General features: G+C 39.7%; 1 protein-coding gene across 4 annotated transcripts in view; it reads left to right on the top strand.

Moving 5' to 3' along the window:
- ASH1L (ASH1 like histone lysine methyltransferase) overlaps positions 1–22,475 on the top strand; it is a 196,500-nt gene that overhangs the window by 96,443 nt on the left and 77,582 nt on the right. For 3 of the 4 annotated variants that reach the window (XM_088016901.1, XM_028090032.2, XM_088016904.1), the window contains exon 6: positions 5,070–5,249. The exons of the other annotated variant lie outside the window; for it this stretch is intronic. In XM_088016901.1, coding sequence (XP_087873027.1) covers positions 5,070–5,249 — 180 coding nt within the window. The remainder of the gene's footprint in view (positions 1–5,069; positions 5,250–22,475) is intronic. 4 annotated transcript variants of the gene reach the window in all.

Genomic DNA, 22,475 nt, shown 5'->3' with positions numbered 1-22,475 from the left:
GGATTTCATAAACAAGATATCAAAAGCAGTAATCATACAAGTAAAGACTGATATACTGGATTATATTAAAACTAAGAATTTCCAGGGGTGCCTGGCTGGCTCAGTCGTTAAGCATCTGCCTGCGGCTCAGGTCATGATCCCAGGGCCCTGGGTTTGAGCCCCGCATCAGGCTCCCCGCTCCGCAGGAAGCCTGCTTCTCCCTCTCCCACTCCCCCTGCTTGTGTTCACTCTCCCGCTGTGTCTCTCTCTGTCAAATAAATAAATAAAATCTTTACTACGGAAATTCTCTAGACTCTTCCAATAAAACCTATGCCATGATTGGGCATAAGAAGCTAAGGATTTCTACTCATCAAACATCATCATGGCAAATATATGAAGACTTGCTACAAAGTGGGAAATTTATAACACATATAATGTGTATAGTTTTGGTATCCAGAATATATAACAAAAAAAATGTGTTACAAATAAATTCTATATAATCTAGCAGTTCCCCTTTAGAAAAACTCTTGCCCAACAATCACCAGAAAACACTTTTCAGAAAGGTAGTAGCAAGATTGGTTATAACATATAGAAAATGGAAATATCCAAGATTACCGTTAAAAGGAATAAATATATTCTAGTTTTTCACACAATGGAATATGATGTGGTAATAAAAATAATGAATTACAGCTGATATGTAATAATAATGGATGAGTCTTAGAAACATAATATTAAGTAAAAAAAAAGTCCCTAAAAATGATTTACTAGCTGGTACTGTTTTTATAAAGCAAAAGAAAAAGAAAAACCATGGAAACTGAACAAAGTATTGTATTGATGTAGATAAATATATCATAAAACCATATTTTATCTTTTTTATTTATTTCTTTTAGAGAGCACACATGCAAGTCGAGGGGGGTGGGTGGTGGAGGTGCAGAGGGAGAGAGAGAGACTCATAAGCAGGTTCTGTGGCCAGTGTAGAGCCCCACAAGGGGCTTGATCTCATGACCCTAAGATCATGACCTGCACCAAAATCAAGAGTCTGGCACTTAACTGACTGAGCCACCCAGGCTCCCCCATAAAACTTTTTTTTTTTTTTTTTTCCTTCAGAGAAAGAGAGTGCATGCACTGGGGGAGGGGGGAGAAAGGGGAGATTGAGAATCTCAAGTAGACTCACTGCAGAGTGCAGAGCTCACCTCGGGCCTCAATCTCATGATCCTGAGATGATGACCTGAGCCGAAACCAAGAGTCGGGTACTCAGCCTACTGAGCCACCCAGGCGCCCTTTGAAATAATATTGTTTTAAAGCCATTAGGCATAGGTATCCAAATGGGGTATGGAAACCATGGTGACCCTGGGTTTGATGTTAGAGACCTAATGGAGTGAGGAGTTGGGCCATGGTACAAAGTAGGGAGAGCAGCAATGCAGTGTAGGGTGTCAGAGGCTAAGTAGAATGAGATGGATGCTCTTGTAAAGGGAGTGTACAGGGTGGCATAGTTGCGTAAGCATCCAGCTCTTGATTTTGTCTCAAGTTACGATCTCGGGATTGTGAGATCAAGCCCCATGTCAGGCTCCACACTTGGCGGGGAGTCTGCTTCTCTGTCCCTCTCTCTCTCTCTCTCTCTCCCCCCTCCTCTGCCCCTGCCCTCACTCACACACACACACACACACACACACACACACACACACACACACTCTCTCTCTCTCTCTCTCTCTCTCTCAAATAAATAAATCTTTAAAACAGAGAGAATAAGTGCCTAGTGTTGGATATAGATACCAGCAAGGTTAGGAAGTTGTCCATCCCAGACTTCATTAATAAGAATTTTTAAAATTCTGTGAATAGGCATTTGCATTTCTTGTAAGCTGTCATGGTAATTCTGATGTGTGTGGTCTATGGACAGCACATGGGGAAACGTGGCACTTGGAGAATTTATATATGTAGGTGATAAGCAGGAAAGCAGAAAACATTTTTGATTGCAGAAGAAAGAAATAAGGCACAGAAGTAGAAATGAATTTGCCTGGAAAGGAGAACAGTAAAAAATAAATAATAAATTAAATGATTAAACACTTAAGAACAGGTAAAAAGATAATAAGTTGATTGGATAGACGGATGGATGGGTAGATAGAAAGATAGATCCTATAACCAAGTATGATGTATCCCAGTTATGTAAGATTTGTTCAACAATTAAAAGTCAATTAAGGTTATTCATCACATCAAAAGGCTGAAGAAAAATCACACGAATGCCAATAAATGAAGAAACATAATTTCACAGACTCTAACACATGTTTGTGATAAAAACTCTGAGCATTCTATGATCAGAAAGAAAACTACCTCAACATAATAAAGGCCATGCACAAAAAAACAACAGCCGACAGCCTCAGTGGTGAGAGGTTGAGAGCTTTCCCCTGATGCCAGGAACGAGGGAAGGTACCCTCCTGTGCCACTTCAACACAGCGGAGTATTAAAATTCCCAACCAGAGCCGTCGGGCAAGAAAGAAGTAAAAGGCATCCACATTGTAAAGGAAAAAATAAAATTAGCTCTGTTCACAGATGCCATGATCTTATATGCCAAAAACCTTGAATATCTCACACAAAAACTATTAAAGCTACTGAACAAGTTCAGCAAAGTTGAGAACACAGAATCCACATACAAAATCAGCTGCATTTCTGTAAACCAACAATTTTCCCAAAAGGTCCCAAAAGGAAATTAAGAAAACAATTCTTCTTACGGTAGCATCAAAAAGAATAGAATAGTTAAGAATAAGTTTAGGAAGGCAAAACTTGTATGTTGAAAACTACAAAACAGGGTGCCTGGGTGGCTCAATTGGTTAAGTGTCTGCCTTTGGCTTAGGTCATGATCTCAGGGTCCTGGGATAGAGTCCTGCGTCAGACTCCCTGCTCTGCGGGGAGTCTGCTTCTCCCTTGCCCCTCCTCCCACTCATTCTCTCAATCTCTCTCTCTTTTTCAAATAAATAAAATCTTAAAAAAAAAAAACTACAAAACATTGTTTAGTGAAATGAAAGAAGACGTGAATAAATGGAAAGACAGCTTGTGTTCATGGACTGGAAGACCTAATGTTAAAATACCAGAACTACCCAAAGCGATCTACAGATTCAGTGCACAATCCCAGTGATGTTTTTTATGAAAATAGAAAAACCTATCCTAAAATTCATCAGGAATCTCAAGGAATCCCAAACAGCCAAAACAATCTTGAAAAAGAATGAAATTAGAGAACTGACTCTTCCGGTTTTTTTCTTTTTCTCACCTTTTTGCACTGTCTAGAACTTTTTTCTTTGATGCTGAGCATATGATGAGAGCAGACAATTTCCTTGTCCATAATATTAGGGAAACAGTTTATTCTTTTTGCCTCAGACTCAGTAGTGAAAGACTATGTAGGAAATTCCCTGCCATGTCATTGCTTTGGTCGCAAGGGCCCTAGCAATCTGTTTGCTTATGTTTGTGTTTTTTATAATTTCTAGGGTTTTTAGTTTTACTTAGTGGAACGATAAGTGGCAGTATCTATTCCATCTTTGCCTGGAACTGGAATCGGCTTAGTTTTTTTTTTAAGATTTTATTTGAGAGAGAGAGAGCACGCGGGAGCACAAGCTGGGGGAGAGCAGAGAAAGTGGGAGAAGCAGACTCCACACTGAGCAGGGAGCCTGACGTGGGGCTCCAGGATCACAACTTGAGCTGAAGGCAGATCTTAACAGACTGAGCCACTCAGGCGCCCCAGGAATCAACTTAATTTTTAAAGATGTTTTTGATTGACTTAGAATTCTATTTTAACAGGCCTTTCCTCCTTCCCCTCTTTCTCCCCTTCCTCCTCCTTTAGTACTTACAGATGTTATACCATTGCCTTCTGGCTTGCATTGTTTCAGACAGGAAATCTGCACTCATTCTTATTTTTGTACTCCTGTATAGGTTGTGTATTTTGTCCTCTCGCTTCTTAAATTTTCTTGAGTAGTTTTTAGCGATTTACTATGATATGCCTTGTTTTATTTGAATTTGTATTGTTTATGGTTTGTTTAGCTTCTTGGAACTTTAAGTTTATACTTTTTATCAAATTTAGAAAATATCTGGCCATTAATCTTTGGGTTTTTTTCCCTGTGAATTTCTTTACATTGTAAATGTTGCATAATTGTGTGTGTGGTTTTTGTTCTTTTCCCAATGTTCAGGGTTTTTTGGTAGGCAGTTAAGTTACTTGTGGTTTGGCTTAGATTCTTTTCAAGACTGTTTTTAAGCTTTATTAGTGCTGGTCTTTAGTCTAGGAATAGTTGAGCTATATGGAAATGAGTGATACTCCCCTCTGGGATATCTGTGGAATGCCCTAGTATTAGGCAGTGTCCTTGCACTCTGCCTTGTGGAATCACCTGCCATCGTCTGTGAGCTCTGGGAGTTGTTCAGGTTACAACATACAGTAGGTTGGTGGTTCTTTGTCCAGCCTTATAGAATTTCACCCTGCATGTACACAACCTAGCATTTAGCAGTGTACTATGGGAGGCCCTTACAGATTTCTAGAATTACTTTCCTCTGTGGCTTTCTCCGCGCCAGTACTCTGCCCCAGCAGTCCCGGTGCCCTCAACCTCTCTGCTTTCTGTTCAGTTCATCACGTTGGCTGTTCTCTGCTGTGGCTCTTCTCCTTCCACCATCACCCTCCCTACAAAGGGAAATTGCTCTAGGACCATTCTTTTTTTTTTTTTTTTTTCCCTTAAGTAGGCTCCACACCCAGCGTGGAGCCCCACACAGGCCCGAACGCACAGCCCTGAGATCAAGACTTGAGCCAAGATCAAGAGCTGGACTCGAAACTGGTTGAACCACCCAGGCGCCTTCTTATTTTTTTTTCTTTCTTTTTTTCTTTTCTGTTTTCTCAGGGTCAGAGTGCTGTCCTGTTATCCAGTGTCTGCTAAGTGTTTCGTAAACCTCCAGGTTTACAGTAGTTTACTGTATTTCTAATAGTTTCTGTCAGGAGGACAAGTCTGGTATCTGTTACTCCATCACAGTCAGATGAGGAAGTCCCGTACCTTGTGTTTTACTTGCTGTCTTGTTCTTTAAATAGCCAATAATAAACATTTCCTTTAAACTTGTCTTTCTAGCTTTACTGAAGCAGCAGTTGAGATTCCCAGTCCTCCTGAAACCCCAGCCAAGCCTCCCGAACCTGAAAATACCTTGCAGCCTGTGCTTTCTCTCATCCCAAGGGAAAAGAAGGCCCCACGTCCCCCAAAGAAGAAGTATCAGAAAGCAGGGCTGTATTCTGACGTTTACAAAACTACAGAGTAAGTAGTATTACCTATCAGCTGACAGGCTTTGCAGACCTGTTATTCTTCCACGTTCGAAAAAACACTTTTGAGTATCAGAAAACATGATACAAGTGTAATGTACACAGATAAGAATCTCAGCACAAACACCTTGGTGTTCACTTTTCTCATGATACTGCCCTGTGCTGTTTGGGGCTGATTATTTTCTCAGATCTTTTTCTGGGGTGGTTGGTTTTTGTTTGTTTCATTTTTTTATTTAAATTCTAGTTAGTTAGCATAGTATAACACTGATTTCAGTATCTTCCCTCATCTTTATCTTCTCTCTGCCTGTCTAAATTATATATCTGTAGTTTGGATTCTAATGGTGCCTTTTTTCTTAATTAAACATAAGAAAAATGGCACTATGTGTGTATCTCTAATGACCTTGATGATTTTCTGCATTCATTCTTCATTCATTGAATGCTTTCTTGTTTCCAAACACTTTGTCAGATGAGTAAAATATACTTCTTGTAAGAACGTCCTCTTCCCTTGGGAAGGTACAGCTGAAGAAGCACTCTCAAGAATCTGTAGAGCTTGGGGGCGCCTAGGGACCTCAGTCAGTTGGGTGTCTGCCTTCGGCTTGGGTCATGTTCCCCGGGGCCTGGGATCGAGCCCTGCATCGGGCTCCATGCTCAGCGGGAAGCCTGCTTCTCCCTCTCCCCCTGCTCGTGTGCGCTCGCTTTCTCTCTCTCTCTTTCTCTCTCTCAACTAGATAAATAAAAAATATTTAAAGTAGAGCCTGAAGAGATACCACCTGTCACTGAGTAAGAGGTATCTCAGAGAATACAGTTGAGGTAGGTTCTGGAAGTCCAGTACTAGTTTGCAAGGTAGGAAAGGGCATTCCAGTTGAAGAGGATAGCCTGGCCTAGGCACATACTAGGATGCAGAGATTTTTCAGTGCTTCTGAAATGTAGTGGTGTTGGGGGAAATAAGCACTGCGTGATAGAGGTCACAAAACCATGGACCTAATGGACTCTTGAGATACTTACCTCATTGAGCTGTAGGAAATTAAATAGGATATTTTTAGGAAAGGAAAAGTGCAAATATGTGTTATAAGATGAACTCTAGCCCCAGAGCGGAAAATGAATGAGGGGTGACTAATGGGAGAAACGCAGTGTCCCTCAGAAGGTCGTGACGGTCTGAATTTTGGCAAGAAAGAGTGAAATAGAAAGAGGAAAGAGTAGATTTTAGAGCTATATCTTACTTGGTGTGGTTAAAGTGATCTCCATGTAAACCACAGCACCTTATTTTGCATTGAAAAGATTTTCTATTAGGACACATGTGTGGCTCAGTTGGTTAAGTGTCCACCTTCAGCTCAAGTCATGATCTCAGGGTCCTGGGATAGAGCCCTGCATTGGGTTCCCTGTTCAGCGGGGAGCCTGCTTCTCCCTCTGCCTGCTACTCCCCCTGCTTGTGTGTTCTCTCTCTCTCTCTCTCTCTCTCTGACAAATAAATAAATAAAATCTTAAAAAAAAAAAAAGATTTTCTATTTATTTGCCACTGAAGTAGATGCCACATAAGCTGTTTGTACTCTGTTCCTGCTTCTTGGATCATGAAAATGTTTTAATCATTAAGCTTATTAGTTTCAGCTCCCAAAATAGGAAATTCTCTCAAATATCCAAGACTTGAAGAAGATAGACATTCATTTTCCTTTAATGTAAAAAACGTTATGAAGTACACACTTCAGGGTTAATGTGGGAACTTCACAGTATCTTCAGGGATCTAGAATCCTTTCTTTCTGTTCTTCCATCTCAGCATTAAGCTTCCATTTCTGTGGTTACCTGTTATTCCAACATAGCTGCTAGAGTTCAGCCATAAGGTCATCATTTTAGAAAGCAGAAAAGAAGAAAGGGAGTATAAAAAGCATGCAGCTTCTTTGCAAGGAAACAGTATGAAGTGAATGTGTTTTCCCATCCCCAACCCCAAAATTCATAATTTGAATCCCTAGTCCCTGATGTGATGGTATTTGGAGGTAGGGCTTTTGGGAAGTAATTAGGTCATGAGGGGGTAGCCCTGGTGAACAGGATTAGTGGCCTTAGAAGAAAACACAGAGAGGTGATCTCTCTCCACTGTGTGAGGAGTAGCAAGAAGGTGGCATTGCAAGCCAGGAAGAGTGTTCTCACTGGAATTCAACCCTGATCTTGGACTTCCTAGCCTCCAGAAGAGTGAGAAATAAAAATTTGTTTTTTAAGCCACCCATTAATGTATTACAGCAGCCCAGACTGACTAAGAAAGGAAGCTTACAAAATATAGTCCCTGGCTAGAACATAATCACAGAACCACACTTCAGCCACATCAGGCTGGGAAATAATGGTTAATATTTCAGATGATGATGCCTAAAAAAAAATTAGCATTCTGTAACTATAAATGAGAAAATGGAAATGTATTTTGGAAAGAGCTATTTTAGTTATAATTTTAAGCAATGTTCTCAGTTTTCTGCTCAAAAATTTTAAGTTCAATTTTTATTTCTGTGTGTACTAATGTACTTTTTGTGAATTAAATCCCTTAAAAAAGGAGATTAATAATAAAGTCAGACTGTGAGTCAAAAGATCAGTATCTTCAACCACATCGGTGTTTTAAAATGTCTCTCATCAGGGGAGGCCTGGGTAGTTCAGTTGGTTAGCGTCCGACTCTTGATTTTGGCTCAGGTCATGATCTCAGGGCTGTGAGATCGAGCCCTGTGTCAGGCTCTGCGGTCAGTGGGGAGTCTGCTTGAGATTCTCTTCCTTTCCCTCTCCCTCCCCCTTGTTTATGTAAGAACGAGCTACTCACCTCTTAGAAATGAGGAAGACAATGGGTTTATTTTGGAATATTTTGAAGAAATTGATCAGACTGATACATGTATACATTTTTACAAATTGTGAAGCCAGTATATTTTTGTGGGCTGGTTGGTTATTGTTTGTAGCAATTTGGGGTTTTTTCTTTGTTTTGTTTTTTAATTAATAAATAATTATTTAGAGCAGTTTTAGGTTAACAAAATTAATATAAAGTGATGAGAGTTTGCATATAACCCCTGGCCCGCACAGCCTCTCCTACTTTCAACATCTTGCATCACAGTGTTAGATATATTATGATCAGGAACCTACACTGTGACACATCATTATCCCCTCAAAGTCCATAGTTGACGTTAGAGTTCACTCTTGGTGTTGTATGTTGTATGGGTTTTCATAAATGTATGACATGTATCCACCACTGTAATATCCCACAGAATGATTTCCCTGCCCCCAAAATCCTCCATGTTCTGTCAGTTTGTTTTTGGGCCACAGCATGGTACAAAGAAATTGCAGAGTTACTCTTTTGTATGTAAATCATCATAGGTTTTAAAAAGTTATGAGGGGATGTGATTTCACTCATACATGGAATTTAAGAAATGAAACAGAACAAGGGAAAAAGAATGAGACAAACCAAGAAACAGACTCTTTACACCCTCGAGAATACCCTGATGGTCACCAGAGGGGAGGTGGGTGGGGTGGCAGGGAAAATAGGCGATGGGAGAGGAAGGAGTGCACCTGTCATGATGAGCACTAGGTGATACATGGAAGTGTTGAATCACTGTATTGTACACCTGAAACTAATATCACACCATGAAATAGAGTAATTGCAGTGTCGGGGTGTTGGAAAGGGTAGGCTCTTGAAAATGTTGATGTTATGGGGACGCCTGGGTGGCTCAGTCGTTAAGCGTCTGCCTTCGGCTCAGGTCATGATCCCGGGGTCCTGGGATCGAGCCCCGCATCGGGCTCCCTGCTTGGCGGGGGGGCCCTGCTTCTCCCTCTCCCACTCCCCCTGCTTGTGTTCCCTCTCTCGCTGTGTCTCTGTCAAATAAATAAATAAAATCTTTAAAAAGAAAATGTTGATGTTAAAATTGAAAGGGATCAAATATTGGGTGGATGGTACGAATTCAAGGACAGGGCTAGAGTCAGTGATGATCCCAGTGTTTTATTTTGTATTCCTGGTTGGATAATGATATCATTAGTGAAAATACCAGAAACAAGTGTTATAGATAGTACTCCTTGGTTTAAGAAAACCTGTATTATTAATATACCTTTATTTAGGTACCAAAAATGTCTAGTAATACAGTCAACAGATTACTAACAGAGGTTAACCTGCTTATTAGTTTTCTGTGCCTCCTGTAGCAAGTTACTTAAGTTACTTGAAGCAGCACAGATTTATTATCTTACAGTTCCTGGGGTCAGAAGTTCAAACTGAGTCTCTCGGGGCTAAAGTCAAGGTGTTGGCAAGGCTGCAGTCCCTCTGGTGGCTCTAGAATAGAATCCTTTTCTTGCCTTTCCAGCTTCAAAAAGCTACCCACGTTTCTTGGATTGGGGCCCCTTCTGTCTCCAAAACCAGCAATGACAGATTGAGTCCTAGCATTTTAACACTTCAACCTTATTCTCTTGTCACTGACTTTGCCTGTTTCATGTTCCTCTTTCATTTGTAAGCTCCCTTGTGATTATATGGGGCTCACCCAGATAATCCAGAATAATCTCCCCATCTCTAAATCAACAGATAAGAGACCTTAATTCCTTCTTCATATTCCCAGTTTCTGGGGATGACAGTGTGGGCATGGGAGGAAGGGTGGATATTCCTGTGCCTACTGTACCACTCTAGGTTATGGGATTTAAGTCAGGGAAGTGGGGTTTGCACTTCTCATTTTATGTTTGTCTTTATTTTTTGAAGTTATAAAAAAGCTGTATTACTTTTGGAATTTAAATTTAATTTTATCTAAAAGGAATTTAAAAGACTATGTTAAATCAGATATATATCAAGTGAATTGGAGATTGAACTTCAGACTTGAGTATTTTGGTGAATATTTTGAGTATTAGTTTCTCTGAAATCATAAAAATGAAACTTTATGAATAAAATGAAGCTGTTGAACTATATACTTTGTATATTGATGGGAGTACTGAAGCTAATAAAAGGTTAAATGACTTACTCAGGTCACACAGATCATTTTTAGGTAAACTAGGGTGAAAATTCAGCTTGTCTGATTTTTATTTTAGTCACTAAGAAAATGAAAGTAACCCTAGTAAAGGTTTTCTTTTATGTCATTTTATCTTTGGGGCACGTGGGTGGCTTAGTTGGTTAAGCATCTATCTGCCTTTGGCTCAGGTCATGATCCCAGGGTCCCGGGATCACACCTCACATCCAGCTCCCTGTTCAGCGGGGAGTCTGCTTCTCTGAACTCTGCCCCTCCCCCTGCTGGTGCTTCCTCTCCCTCTCTCTCTCTCTCTCTCAAATAAATAAATAAATCATTTTATCTTTATTGAGCTATAATTGATATCCAACATCATGTAAATTTCAGGTATGCAACATAATGATTTAATATTTGTATATATTTATGAAATGATCACCACAATAAGTCTACTTAACCTCTGTCAGCATACATAGTTACAAAATTTTTTCTTGCCATGAGAATTTTTTTTTTTAAGATTTATTTTTAAGTAATCTCTACACCCAGCATGGAGCTCGAACTCATAATCCCAAGATCAAGAGATACATGTTCTACTCACTGAGCCAGCCAGGTGCCCCGCCATGAGAACTTTTAAGATTTCTTTTCTTGGGCGCCTGGTTGGCTCAGATGGTTAAGCATCTGCCTTCGGCTCAGGTCATGATCCCGGGGTCCTGGGATCGAGCCCCGCATCGGGCTCCCTGCTAGGCGGGGAGCCTGCTTCTCCCTCTGCCTCTGCCTCTCTCTCTCTCTCTCTCTGACTCTCATGAATAAATAAATAAAACATTTTTAAAAAAAGATTTCTTTTTTCCTTTCCTTTCCTTTTCTATTCTTTTTAAGATTTATTTATTTACTTTAGAGAGGGAGAGAGCGTGGGGGAGGGGCGGAGGGAGAGACTCTCAAGGAGATCCCCGCTGAGTGCAGAGCCCTATGCGGGTCTCAATTTCACGACCCTGAGATCGCGACCTGAGCCAAAATCAAGAGTCTGATGCCCAACTGACTGAGCCATCCTGGTGCCTCAAGATTTATTTTCTTAGCAACTTTCAAATATACAACCTAGCATTATTAACTATAGTTGCCCTGCTGTACATTACATTACATTCCTATGGCTAGTTTATTTTTATAACTGGAAGCTTGTGCCTTTTGACTCCCTTGACCCATTTCACCCATCCTGGGCCCCCGAAGATCCCTGCTTCTGGCAACACGAATATGTTCTCTATATCTATGAGCGTGGTATTTTGTTTTTTTGGGTTTGGGGTTTTGGGGTTTTTTTTTAGATTCCACATATAAGTGAAATCATATGGTATTTTTTTTCTCTGTTTGACTTCCTTCACTTAGCATAATGGCCTCAAAGTCCATCCATGTTGTTGCAAATCACAAGATTTCATTCATTTTTACGGCTGAAAAATATTTCTTTGTAAATAGATATGTATCTACATTTACTTTATATGTATGTTTTCTTTATCCATTCATCCATCCACGGACGTGTAGGTTGCTTTCATTTATTATAACTAGTGCCGCAGGGAACATGGGGGTGCAGATATCTTCTCCAGGTAATATTTCCATTTTCTTTGGATAAATACCCCAGAAGTGGAATTGCAGGATCATATGGTTAGTTATATTTTTGATTTTTTGAGGAATCTCCATGCTGTTTTCTTTTCTGCAGTGGCTGCAGCAGTTTTCATTCCCACCAGCAGTGCACAGGGGCTCCCACTTCTCCACTCCTTCCCAGCATGTTATTTCTTGCATTTCTCATCTTTTTGGTAACAGCCATTCTAACAGGTGGGAGGTGATAGCTCATTGTGGTTTTGATCTGCTTTTCCCTGATGATGAGTGATGAGCATCTTTTCATGTGTCTGTTAGCCTTCTGTATGTCTTTGGGAAAATGTCTATTCAGGTCAGATCCTCTGCCCATTTTTTTAATCGGATTGTTTGTTTTTTTACTGTTCTATGAGTTCTTTATATATTTTGGATATTAACCTATTATCAGATAGATGATTTACAAATATTTTCTCTCATTCAGTAGATTGCTTTTTCATTTTGTTGGTGGTTTCCTTTGCTGTACAGAGGAGCTTTAGTTTGATATAGTCCCACTTGTTCATTTTTGCTTTATTTGCCTTTACTTTTGGTGTCAAATTCAGAAAATCATTGTCAAGACTGGTGTCCCAAGTAAAGTGTTAAAAACAAAAGTACCTTTGTGTTTAATGTATTTTAATTAATTTTGTGCTTAAATATATATGACATGTAACTAACCATTTTAATAATTCTAAGTGCACTGTTCAGTGGCATTAAATACACTACCTTGTTGTGCAGCCACCATCACTATCCATCTCCAGAACTTTTTCATCATCCCAAACTGAATGTTTTATCTCTAAAGTATACATTCTAGTCTCTCCTCCAGTGCTGTCCAAGTGAAATGATATATGTAAAATGACTGGCACACAGGAGGTGTTCAGTGTCTTCTGCACCTCACTCTCCCCAAGAGTGTGTCTTTTATCCTTTCTTTTTCTAAACAGTTTTATTGAGATGTATTTCACATACCATACAATTAACCTATTTTAAGTGTAGAAGTTAATAGTTTTTGGTATATTACATTAATTTTTACCATGTAGGTATAAATACTTATATAACAAATTTTATATGAATTTATGTATTTATGTTATATTTTATTACTGAAATTCCTTATTGTGGTAAAGTACCAGATTTTGCCATTTTCACCATTTTTAAGCATACAATTCAGTGTCATTAATTGCATTCACAATGTTGTGCTGTCTTTACCACCATTTTTCCAACATTTTTCTTTTCTTTCTTTGTTTCTTTAAAGATCTGATTTGTGAGAGAAAGTGAGAGAGAGCACGAGTGGGGAGAGGCAGAGGGAGAGGGAGGAGCAGGGAGCCCGATGTGGGGCTCAGTCCCAGGGCCCTGGGATCATGACCTGAAGTGAAGGCAGACGCTTGACCGACTGAGCCACCCGGGGGCCCTCCAACATTTTTCATTCCCCCAAACGGAAAGTCTAGCCACTAAGCAGTAACCCCCACACCCTGGCCTCCAGTGTGCTTTCATCTTGTCAGTTTGCCTTTCATAGCTGCCCCATGTAAGTGAAATCATACGGTATTTGTGCTTGTTTTGTCTAGATCCGTTAATAGTGTCTTCAGTGTCAATGTATTTGTAGCATTTGTCAGAACGTCATTCCTTTGTACGACCGTATAACATTCCATTGTGTGGATGTGCCACAGTTTGTTTACTTTCTCACCTGTTGAGGAACACTTGGGCTGTTTCTACATTTTGGTTCTTGTGAATCATGCTGCAATGAACTGGCATAGGTGTATTTGTTCAGGTCCCTGATTTCAGTCCTTTGTGGACATACTTAGGAGTGAAATTGCCAGATCCTTATAGGTTTAGTTTTTTAAAGAACACCAAACTTTTGCACAGTGTCTGTACCATGGACTGTGGTAAACTGATTTGAGATCTTCTGCTTGAACGTATGTGTGTTTTACCTATAAATTTCCTTCTTACTGTTACTTTTACTGTATCAGATAAGTTTTGGTTGTTTGTGTTTTCATTCTCATTAATTTCCAGATACTTTCCAATTTCCCTTGTGATTTCTTGTTTGACCTATTGATTGTTTAAGAATATGTTGTTTGAGGGGCGCTTGGGTGGCTCAGTCGTTAAGCGTCTGCCTTCGGCTCAGGTCATGATCCCCAGGGTCCTGGGATAGAGCCCCGCATCGGGCTCCCTGCTCAGCGGGGAGCCCGCTTCTCCCTCTCCCACTCCCCCTGCTTGTGTTCCCTCTCTGTGTCTCTCTCTATCAAATAAATAAAATCTTTTAAAAAATATATATGTTGTTTGATTTCCACACATTTGTGGATTTTCCAGATTTCCCGATCAGAAAAAAATACTCTGTACAATTTCAGTCTTTAAATCTGTTAAGACTTATTTTGTGGCCTAATATATGACCTATCTTGGAGAATTTTTGTGTGCATTTGAGAAAACTATGTAATCTGTTGTTGCATGGAGCATTCTTTATATTTCTGTTAGATCTAATTGGTTTGTAATGTTGTTCAAATCCGTATTGATCTGTGTGGTTGTTCTAACCATTACTGAAATTAGTTGAAGTCTCCAGCTATTCCTGCACAGCTGTTTCTCCCTTCAGTTCTGTGAATACTTCCTTCATACATTTTGGGTCCTTTAATGTTTGCTGAGTATAATGATGACTGCTTCTAAGTGAACGGACTTTTGTCAATATTTAATGTCCTGTGTGTGTCTCTCTCTCTCTCTTTTTTTTAAAGATTTTACTTATTTATTTGACAGAAGCGAGAGAGGGAACACAAGCAGGGGGAATGGGAGAGGGAGAAGCAGGTTCCCCGCGGAGCAGGGAGCCCAATGTGGGGCTTGATCCCAGGACTCCAGGGACTCCGGGATCATGGCCTGAGCTGAAGGCAGACACTTAACGACTGAGCCACTCAAGCTCCCCTGTCCTCCTGTGTCTCTTCTAACAGTCTTTGATTTCAAGTCTCTCTTGTCTGATACTATAGTATAGTCATTCTGCTCTCTCTTGGTTACTATTTACTTGGAGTATCTTTTTTCCATCGTTTTCCTTTCAGCCTGTTTGTTTCCTGACCTAGAGAGTCTCTTGGAGCTCCTGGGTGGCTCAGTCAGTTGAGCATCTAACTCTTGATTTGGGCTCAGGTCATGATCTCAGGGTCTTGAGAGGGCCCCACATCTGGGTTCTCTCTCTCCCTCTGCCCCTCCCCCCTGCTCATGCCTATAAGCGTGCTTTCTCTCTCTCTCTAAAATACATAAATAAAATCTTTAAAAAAATAAAGTGAGTCTCTTATAGACAGTATATATAGTTAAATCATGTTTTTTATCCATTTTGTTTCTCTCTGCATTTTGTTTGGAGAGTTTAATCAACTTACCTTTAAAATAATTACCAATTGGGGCACCTGGGTGGTTCAGTCCTTAAGCGTCTGCCTTCGGCTCAGGTCATGATCCCAGGGTCCTGGGATCGAGCCCCGCATCGGGCTCCCTGCTCGGCGGGAGGCCTGCTTCTCCCTCTCCCACTCCCCCTGCTTGTGTTCCCTCTCTTGCTGTGTCTCTCTCTGTCAAATAAATAAATAAAATCTTTTAAAAAATAAATAAATAAAATAATTGCCAATAAGGAAGGACTTACACTTGCCGTTTTGTTATTTCCCCTGTCTTACAGCTTTTTGACCCTCATGTCCTCCATTACGGTCTTCTTTTCTGCTTAGTTGATCTTTTTGTAGTGACGCATTTTGATTCCCTCCAGTCCCTTTTGGGTATATTCTGTAGCTATTTTCTCCGTGGTTACCATGGAAATTACATATAACTTCCCAAAGATATAACTATGTAATTTGAATTGGTACCAAGTTAATTTCAGTTATATACGGAAGCTGTACTCCTGTAAAGCTCCATATCCCCCTTTTATGTTACCGATGTTACAAGTTATTTCTTTATTTTTTGTGTGCCCAGAAACATACATTTATAAGTACTTTTTATGCATTTGTCTTCTAAATCCTGTTTCCTATTCTCTTTTTCTGTAGTTTCTCATCATGATTAAAGAATAACAGGCTCTTCTTGCCTTTCTTTCCTATAAGAAAATTAAAAAATCATTTTTTAAAATAAATAATAAATAATAAAAAATAATAAAATAATAAATGATACTTTCAATGTGGTCAACAACCACATTCGGAAGTTACTTGTTTTTATAAAAGAAGCAAATAAGAAGGCATTAACAGAAAGGATTAAAGAACTCTCCACGTGTGATTTGGCCTCTAACGTGGAGTAGAGCCATCAGGCCATCACTGTGTATGTTTGCGGAAATTATAAATCATGATTTGTTAAAGCTCAGTCTTCCGCTTAGGAATGGAGATGGGTTAGGAGGGAGTGGACAATCACACTGACATTCTGCTCTCTCTTATAGAAGCTTCACTCTGTCCCATGTTCACGGCCAGGGAAAAAGTGTGTTTGCAGCTGCTGTTAACTAGGCAGCAGCTGTGTTGCTCTATCCCCCTCTAGTGGTAGTAAAGTGACTTCATTAACAATTGTTATTTCTGGCTTGACTGTTCTTAATGTAGGCCTGACAGGCTTAACAGATAACAAGATTTAATATACTCTAATAACAAGATCTAAGATGCTTCAAAAAATTATATTCTCGGGGCGCCTGGTTGCTCAGTCGGTTAAGCGTCTGCCTTGGGCTCAGGACATGATCCCGGGGTCCTGGGATCGAGTCCCGCATCAGGCTCCCTGCTCAGTGGGGAGTCTGCTTCTCCCTCTCCCTCTGCCTCTCACCCTGCTTGTGCTCTCTTGCTCACTCTCACTCTCTCTTTCAAATAATTAAAATCTTTTTAAAAAATTAATACCAAAAAAAATTATATTCTATACATACAATGGAATATTATTTACCCTTAAAAAGGAATGAAATTTGGAAACCTCCTACAAAATATATGTGCACACACCCATGTGTATTAATAGTCTACTACCATGTAACAAAATTACCACAGTCTTAGCAGTTTAAAACATTATCCACCTATTATCTCGCCTATAATTTCCCCAGAATTTCAGGAATCTGGGCATTTCAGCTCTGTGTCTCACAAGGCTCGAATCAAGGTATCAGCTGCGTCTATGATCTCATGCAAGGCTTGACATTCTCTTCCAAACTCATGTTAATTTCTTGTAGTTGCAGAGCTCAGTGGTGGCTTTCTTCTTTAAGGGCAGCAGCAAAGAGAAAGAGAGTCTGCTTCTTCAGGTCTCTGAGCTCAGGGAAAACCTAAGCCCTTGGTGAGATACAATTCATATACCATACAGTTATCCCATTTATTATATACACTTCAGTGACTTTTGGTATATTCATAGAGTTGTACATTCATCACCACAGTCAATTTTAGAACATTTTCATTATCCCAAAAAGAAACTCCACATACTTTAATGATCTCCCCTAATTTTCTCATCTACTTTCATCTACTTTCTGTCTCTGTAAATGTAACTTCTCTGGACATTTCACAAATGGAACCATATAATATCGGCTTCTTTGTGACTCATTTATTTCACTTAGCATATTGTTTCCAAGTTCATACATGCTCTAATATGTATCATTTCCTTTTTCTTCCCAAATAACGTTCCATTGTTGGATATACCACATACCCCATTTCATTTACCCATTTGTCAGTTGGTGGACATTTGGGCTATTTGTACTTTTGTCTTTTTTTTTAAGATTTTATTTCACAGAGACCGAGCACAAGCAGGGGAAGGGGCAGAGGGAGAGGGAGAAGCGGGCTCTCTGCTGAGCAGGGAGCCCGATGCGGGGCTCAGTCCCAGGACCCCGGGATCATGTCCTGAGCCGAAGGCAGACGCTTAACCAGCTAAGCCACCCAGGCACCCCGTGAGTTATTTGTACTTTTTTGCTATCATGATTAATGCTGTTATGAACATTTTTATACATCTCAAAATACAGTTTTTATAGTCTCATAATATCTGAGTGTGTAGATATATTGTAGTTTATCCAACCATCCTGCCAGGAAAAGGGCATTTCAGTTGTTCCTAATGGTTCCTACTATAGATAATGCCCAGGGGCGCCTGGGTGGCTCAGTCAGTTAAGCGTCTGCCTTCAGCCCCGGTCATGATCCTGCGGTCCTGGGATTGAGTCCCACATTGGGCTCCCTGCTCAGTGGGGAGTCTGCTTCTTCCTCTCCCTCTGCTCCCTCCCCACTTGTGCTCTCTCTCTCTCTCTGTCAAATAAATAAATAAAATCTTAAATAAATAAATAGAGAAGAGAGAGAGAGAAATAATACCCAATATGTCCCTATCTTGTTTGATATTTTGGAGATCTATCCTCAGGGTAAGTTCAGAGAAGTGGAATTAACTGAATTCAATAATAAGTGTACATATAATTTTGTAAAGATTGCCTGATTATGCTTCTCTTACAGTTGTATCTTTTTGCAGTCTTTCTAGAAATATCTGAGAGTGGCTATTTTTCCACAGCCCTAATTATGTTGTCACACTTGTAAATTTTTACCAATGTGATAAGTGTGAAATGTTATCTCCAGGGAGTTATAATTTGCATTTTTCTCATAAGTGAAATTGTTGAGGATCTTTTCATATATGTACAAGTCATTTAATTATCTTTTTCTGTGAATTGTCTATTTTTTTTCCCATTTTTCTCTCAGCTTACCAGTCTTTTCTTTTTCCCCCTTGATTTTTGATTTTTAAAAGGCCCTTATAGGGGCGCCTGGGTGGCTCAGTCGTTAAGCATCTGCCTTCAGCTCAGGTCATGATCCCAGCTCCTGGGATCGGGCGCCGCATCGGGCTCCCTGCTCCGCGGGAAGCCTGCTTCTCCCTCTCCCGCTCCCCCTGCTTGTGCTCCCTCTCTCGCTGTGTCTCTCTCTGTCAAATAAATAAATAAAATCTTTTAAAAAAAATTTTAAAAAGGCCCTTATACATTAAGGAAATTTGCCCTTTGTGATATAAATTGCAAATATGTTTTGTCAGTTTGTCATTTGTCTTTTGTGCTTATTGGCCGCATGTCTGTGGTTATCCCAGTAGCACATTGTGTTGAACCACCATAGCTTTGTGGAAAATTTTAAATCGGGAAATATGATTCCTCTCACTTTGGCTGTTCTGGTTTTTCCCAACTTTGGCTAATTCTGGATCCCTTGATATTTTCAGATGAATTTTCGGATCAGTTTATTGATTTCTGCAAAAACAGCCAGCTGGGCTTTTGAAAAATATCTGTGTATCAATTTGGGGGGTGCTTTACAATCCTAACAGTATTAAGTATTCTTTTTTTTTTATTATGTAGTATTAAGTATTCTTAACATGGGATATTTTCCTAGTTATTTAATCATTTGAAATCTCTTTTAACAATGTTTTTAGGTTTCAGTGTACAGGTTCTGCACTTCTGTTAAGCATATTCTTAAGCATTTTATTCTTTTGAAGCTTGTAAATGGAAATTTTTTTAAGATTTTATTTATTTATTAGAGAGAGAGAGAGCATGAGCCGGGGGTAGGGGCAGAGGGAGAGGGAGAAGGTAACTCCACGCTGAGCAGGGAACCCGATGTGGGGCTCAACCCCAGGACCCCGGGATCACAACCCAAGCTGAAGCAGATGCTTAACCAACTGAGCCACCCAGGAGCCCCATAAATGGAATTTTTTTTCATTTTTGGATATTTATTGCTAGTATATAGAAATACAATTGATTTTTCTCTATTGATCTTGTGTCCTACAGTCCTGCAACCTTCCTTAACTCAGTTATTAATCCTAATAGTATTTTAATGGATTTTGTCATTTGTCTGGGGACTTTGCTTATAATGATAGTTTTTATCATGCAAAGTTTATAATGCTTTGCGTTTTGATTTTCTGTTTTTGCTATGTTTCTGGATTTTTTTTAAGTTTTTATTTATTTATTTAAGTAAACTCTGCACCCAACATGGGGTTCGAACTCATGACCCAAAGATCAAGTGTTGCATGCTCTTCTGACTGAGCCAGGCAGGCACCCTGTGTTTCTGGATTTTTGAGTCATAATTAAATAAGCTTTCCCACACCCTGTTTTGTTTTGTTTTTAATTTTATTTTATTATGTTAGTCACCATACATTACATCATTAGTTTTTGATGTAGTGTTCCATGATTCATTGTTAGCATATAACACCCAATGCTCCACGCAGAACGTGCCCTCAATACCCATCACCAGGCTAACCCATCCCCCCCTAAAACCCTCAGTTTGTTTCTCAGAGTCCATAGTCTCTATGGTTCATCTCCCCCTCCGATTTCCCCCCCTTCATTTTTCCCTTCCTACTATCTTCTTCTTTTAACATATAATGTATTATTTGTTTCAGGGGTACAGATCTGTGATTCATCAGTCTTACACAATTCACAGCACTCACCATAGCACATACCCTCCCCAAAGTCCATCACCCAGCCACCCCATCCCTTCCACCCCCCACCACTCCAGCAACCCTCAGTTTGTTTCCTGAGATTAAGAGTCTCTTAATGGTTTGTCTCCCTCTCTGGTTTCATCTTGTTTCATTTTTTCCTCCCTTCCCCTATGATCCTCTGTCTTGTTTCTCAAATTCCTCATATCAGTGAGATCATAGATACTTGTCTTTCTCTGATCGACTTATTTTGCTTAGCGTGATGCCCTCTAGTTCCGTCCACATTGTTGTAAATGGCAAGATTTTGATTTTTTGATAGCTGCATAATATTCCAATGTATATATATACCACATCTTCTTTATCCGTTCATCTGTTGATGGACTTCTGGGCTCTTTCCATAGTTTGGCTATTGTGGACATTGCTGTTATAAACATTGGGGTGCACGTACCCCTTCTGATACATTTGTATCTTTGGGGTAAATACCCAGTAGTGCAATTGCTGGGTCATAGAGTAGCTCTACTTTTAACGTCTTGAGGAACTTCCATACTGTTTTCCAGAGTGGCTGCACCAGCCTGCATTCCCACCACCAATGTAGGAGGGTTCCCCTTTCTCCACATCCTCGCCAACATCTGTCGTTTCCTGACTTGTTAATTTTAGCCACTCTGACTGGCCACACCCTGGTTTTAAAGGAATTAAGAAATTTAGCCTTGCAGCGCCTGGGTGGCTCAGTCATTATGCGTCTTCCTTAGTCTCAGGTCATGATCACAGGGTCCTGGGACCGAGTTCCACATCCGGCTCCCTGCTCCGCGGGAAGCCTGCTTCTCCCTCTCCCACTACCCCTGCTTGTGTTCCCTCTCTCACTATGTCTCTCTGTCAAATAAATAAATAAAATCTTTTTTAAAAAAAGAAATTTAGCCTTGTTTACTTCTAGTAATTTTTTTTCTTTTTAAGTAGGCTCTACACCCAGTGTGGAGCTTGAACTTATGACCCAGAGATCAAGGGTCGCATGCTGTACGGACTCAGCCTACCAGGTGCCCTTTTTCTACTGTTTGATACTGATTTTCGTATCTAGTTCCCTGGTCTATTTGCAGTTTATTCTGGTCTATAGTATTAGGGTAGGCTATATAATCATTGGCTAAACTGAAGAAGAAAGTTAATATTTGCCCACTATGTGTTAGTTACTGTGCTAAGCACTGTACATATATTATCTTATTTAATCCATTCAGCTGTGCTTAAAGTACTTAAATACCGTTTGGTTGTAAAAATATGGTTGACTTGTCTGGAACATTTGATTAATTCCTACTTACATGGAATGCTTGCTCTAGATAAACATGTATATTTTGACGTTACATACTTTATGAGATAAAACATCGGGGCTGGTAAATTTTACATAGTAATCTGAAAATGTAATCTTAACTTTTTACTTTGTTTAAAAATGTGTCATGCTCCTCAGTGCTTTTAAGTTGTGAGGTAAAATGGTTTTAATAGGAGGGTTAGGGACAGATGGCATCACAAAGAAATATGCTTTCATACCCTCCCCTCTGAGTATCCCATCCCCAGTACAAACACTGCTGTGCTATTGAGCATGAAAGAGTACTACAGGGGTTCATTCATGCCCCTTCTGTCTGTAGGTTTTGTTCTGAAATACTTGAGCCAGGTATGATTGTAATTTACCTTTTAATCGGTAATAGAATTTTCCTTTTACTAGGATCCTGGAAGTCTCCCTATTGATAGTTGTACTATAAAATCATGTAAATTTACGTTAGTCTAAACAAAATAAAATTAGTAAGATAAATCAGTTATAGAAAGTAGTATTCATTGGTAGAGTGTGTTGAGAGAAATGTTAACATTGTCAGCAAGGTTGTTTGCGAAATTAGTATTTTCAAAAGTTTAACTGCATGTGGTGTACAGAGTAGACTGTTTAGGGAGAAAGAGGCTTAGAGTCACATGATTCTTAAATTCAGTAAGGGAAGTGCATTAAGTTGTGATTATAGAATTAGTCTCAAATCCCGACTCCATCACTCACTAACTAGGTATATGCATTTGGGCGTGTTACTGAGCCTAGGTCCTCAGTGTCCTCATCTAAAACAGTGGCACTGATGAAGAGGACCTATTTCATAGACCTGTGGAGGATTAAATGGTTGATACATATGAAGTAAGTATTCAGTAAATTTTTAAAATGTCTTACTCCATTGTCACTAATTGTGACCTCAGATGAAATTAACTCCTCCAAGACTCTTACTTCCTCTGCATACAGTAATATGACCTCATCGGGATTGTTACTCCTCTACTTAGATTTCTTTTAAGATAGTTATTTTCTACATAACATCCAAAAGATCCACCATGATCTAGTATAACCTATTTTTCTA

This window comes from Eumetopias jubatus, unplaced genomic scaffold (assembly GCF_037043125.1).
Source record: "Eumetopias jubatus isolate StellerSeaLion01/CBP00866 unplaced genomic scaffold, mEumJub1_p1.0 scaffold_12, whole genome shotgun sequence".
Classification (NCBI taxonomy): domain Eukaryota; kingdom Metazoa; phylum Chordata; class Mammalia; order Carnivora; family Otariidae; genus Eumetopias; species Eumetopias jubatus.
Note: the sequence above shows the minus strand (reverse complement) of the source record. Positions and strands in the feature narration are given on the sequence as shown.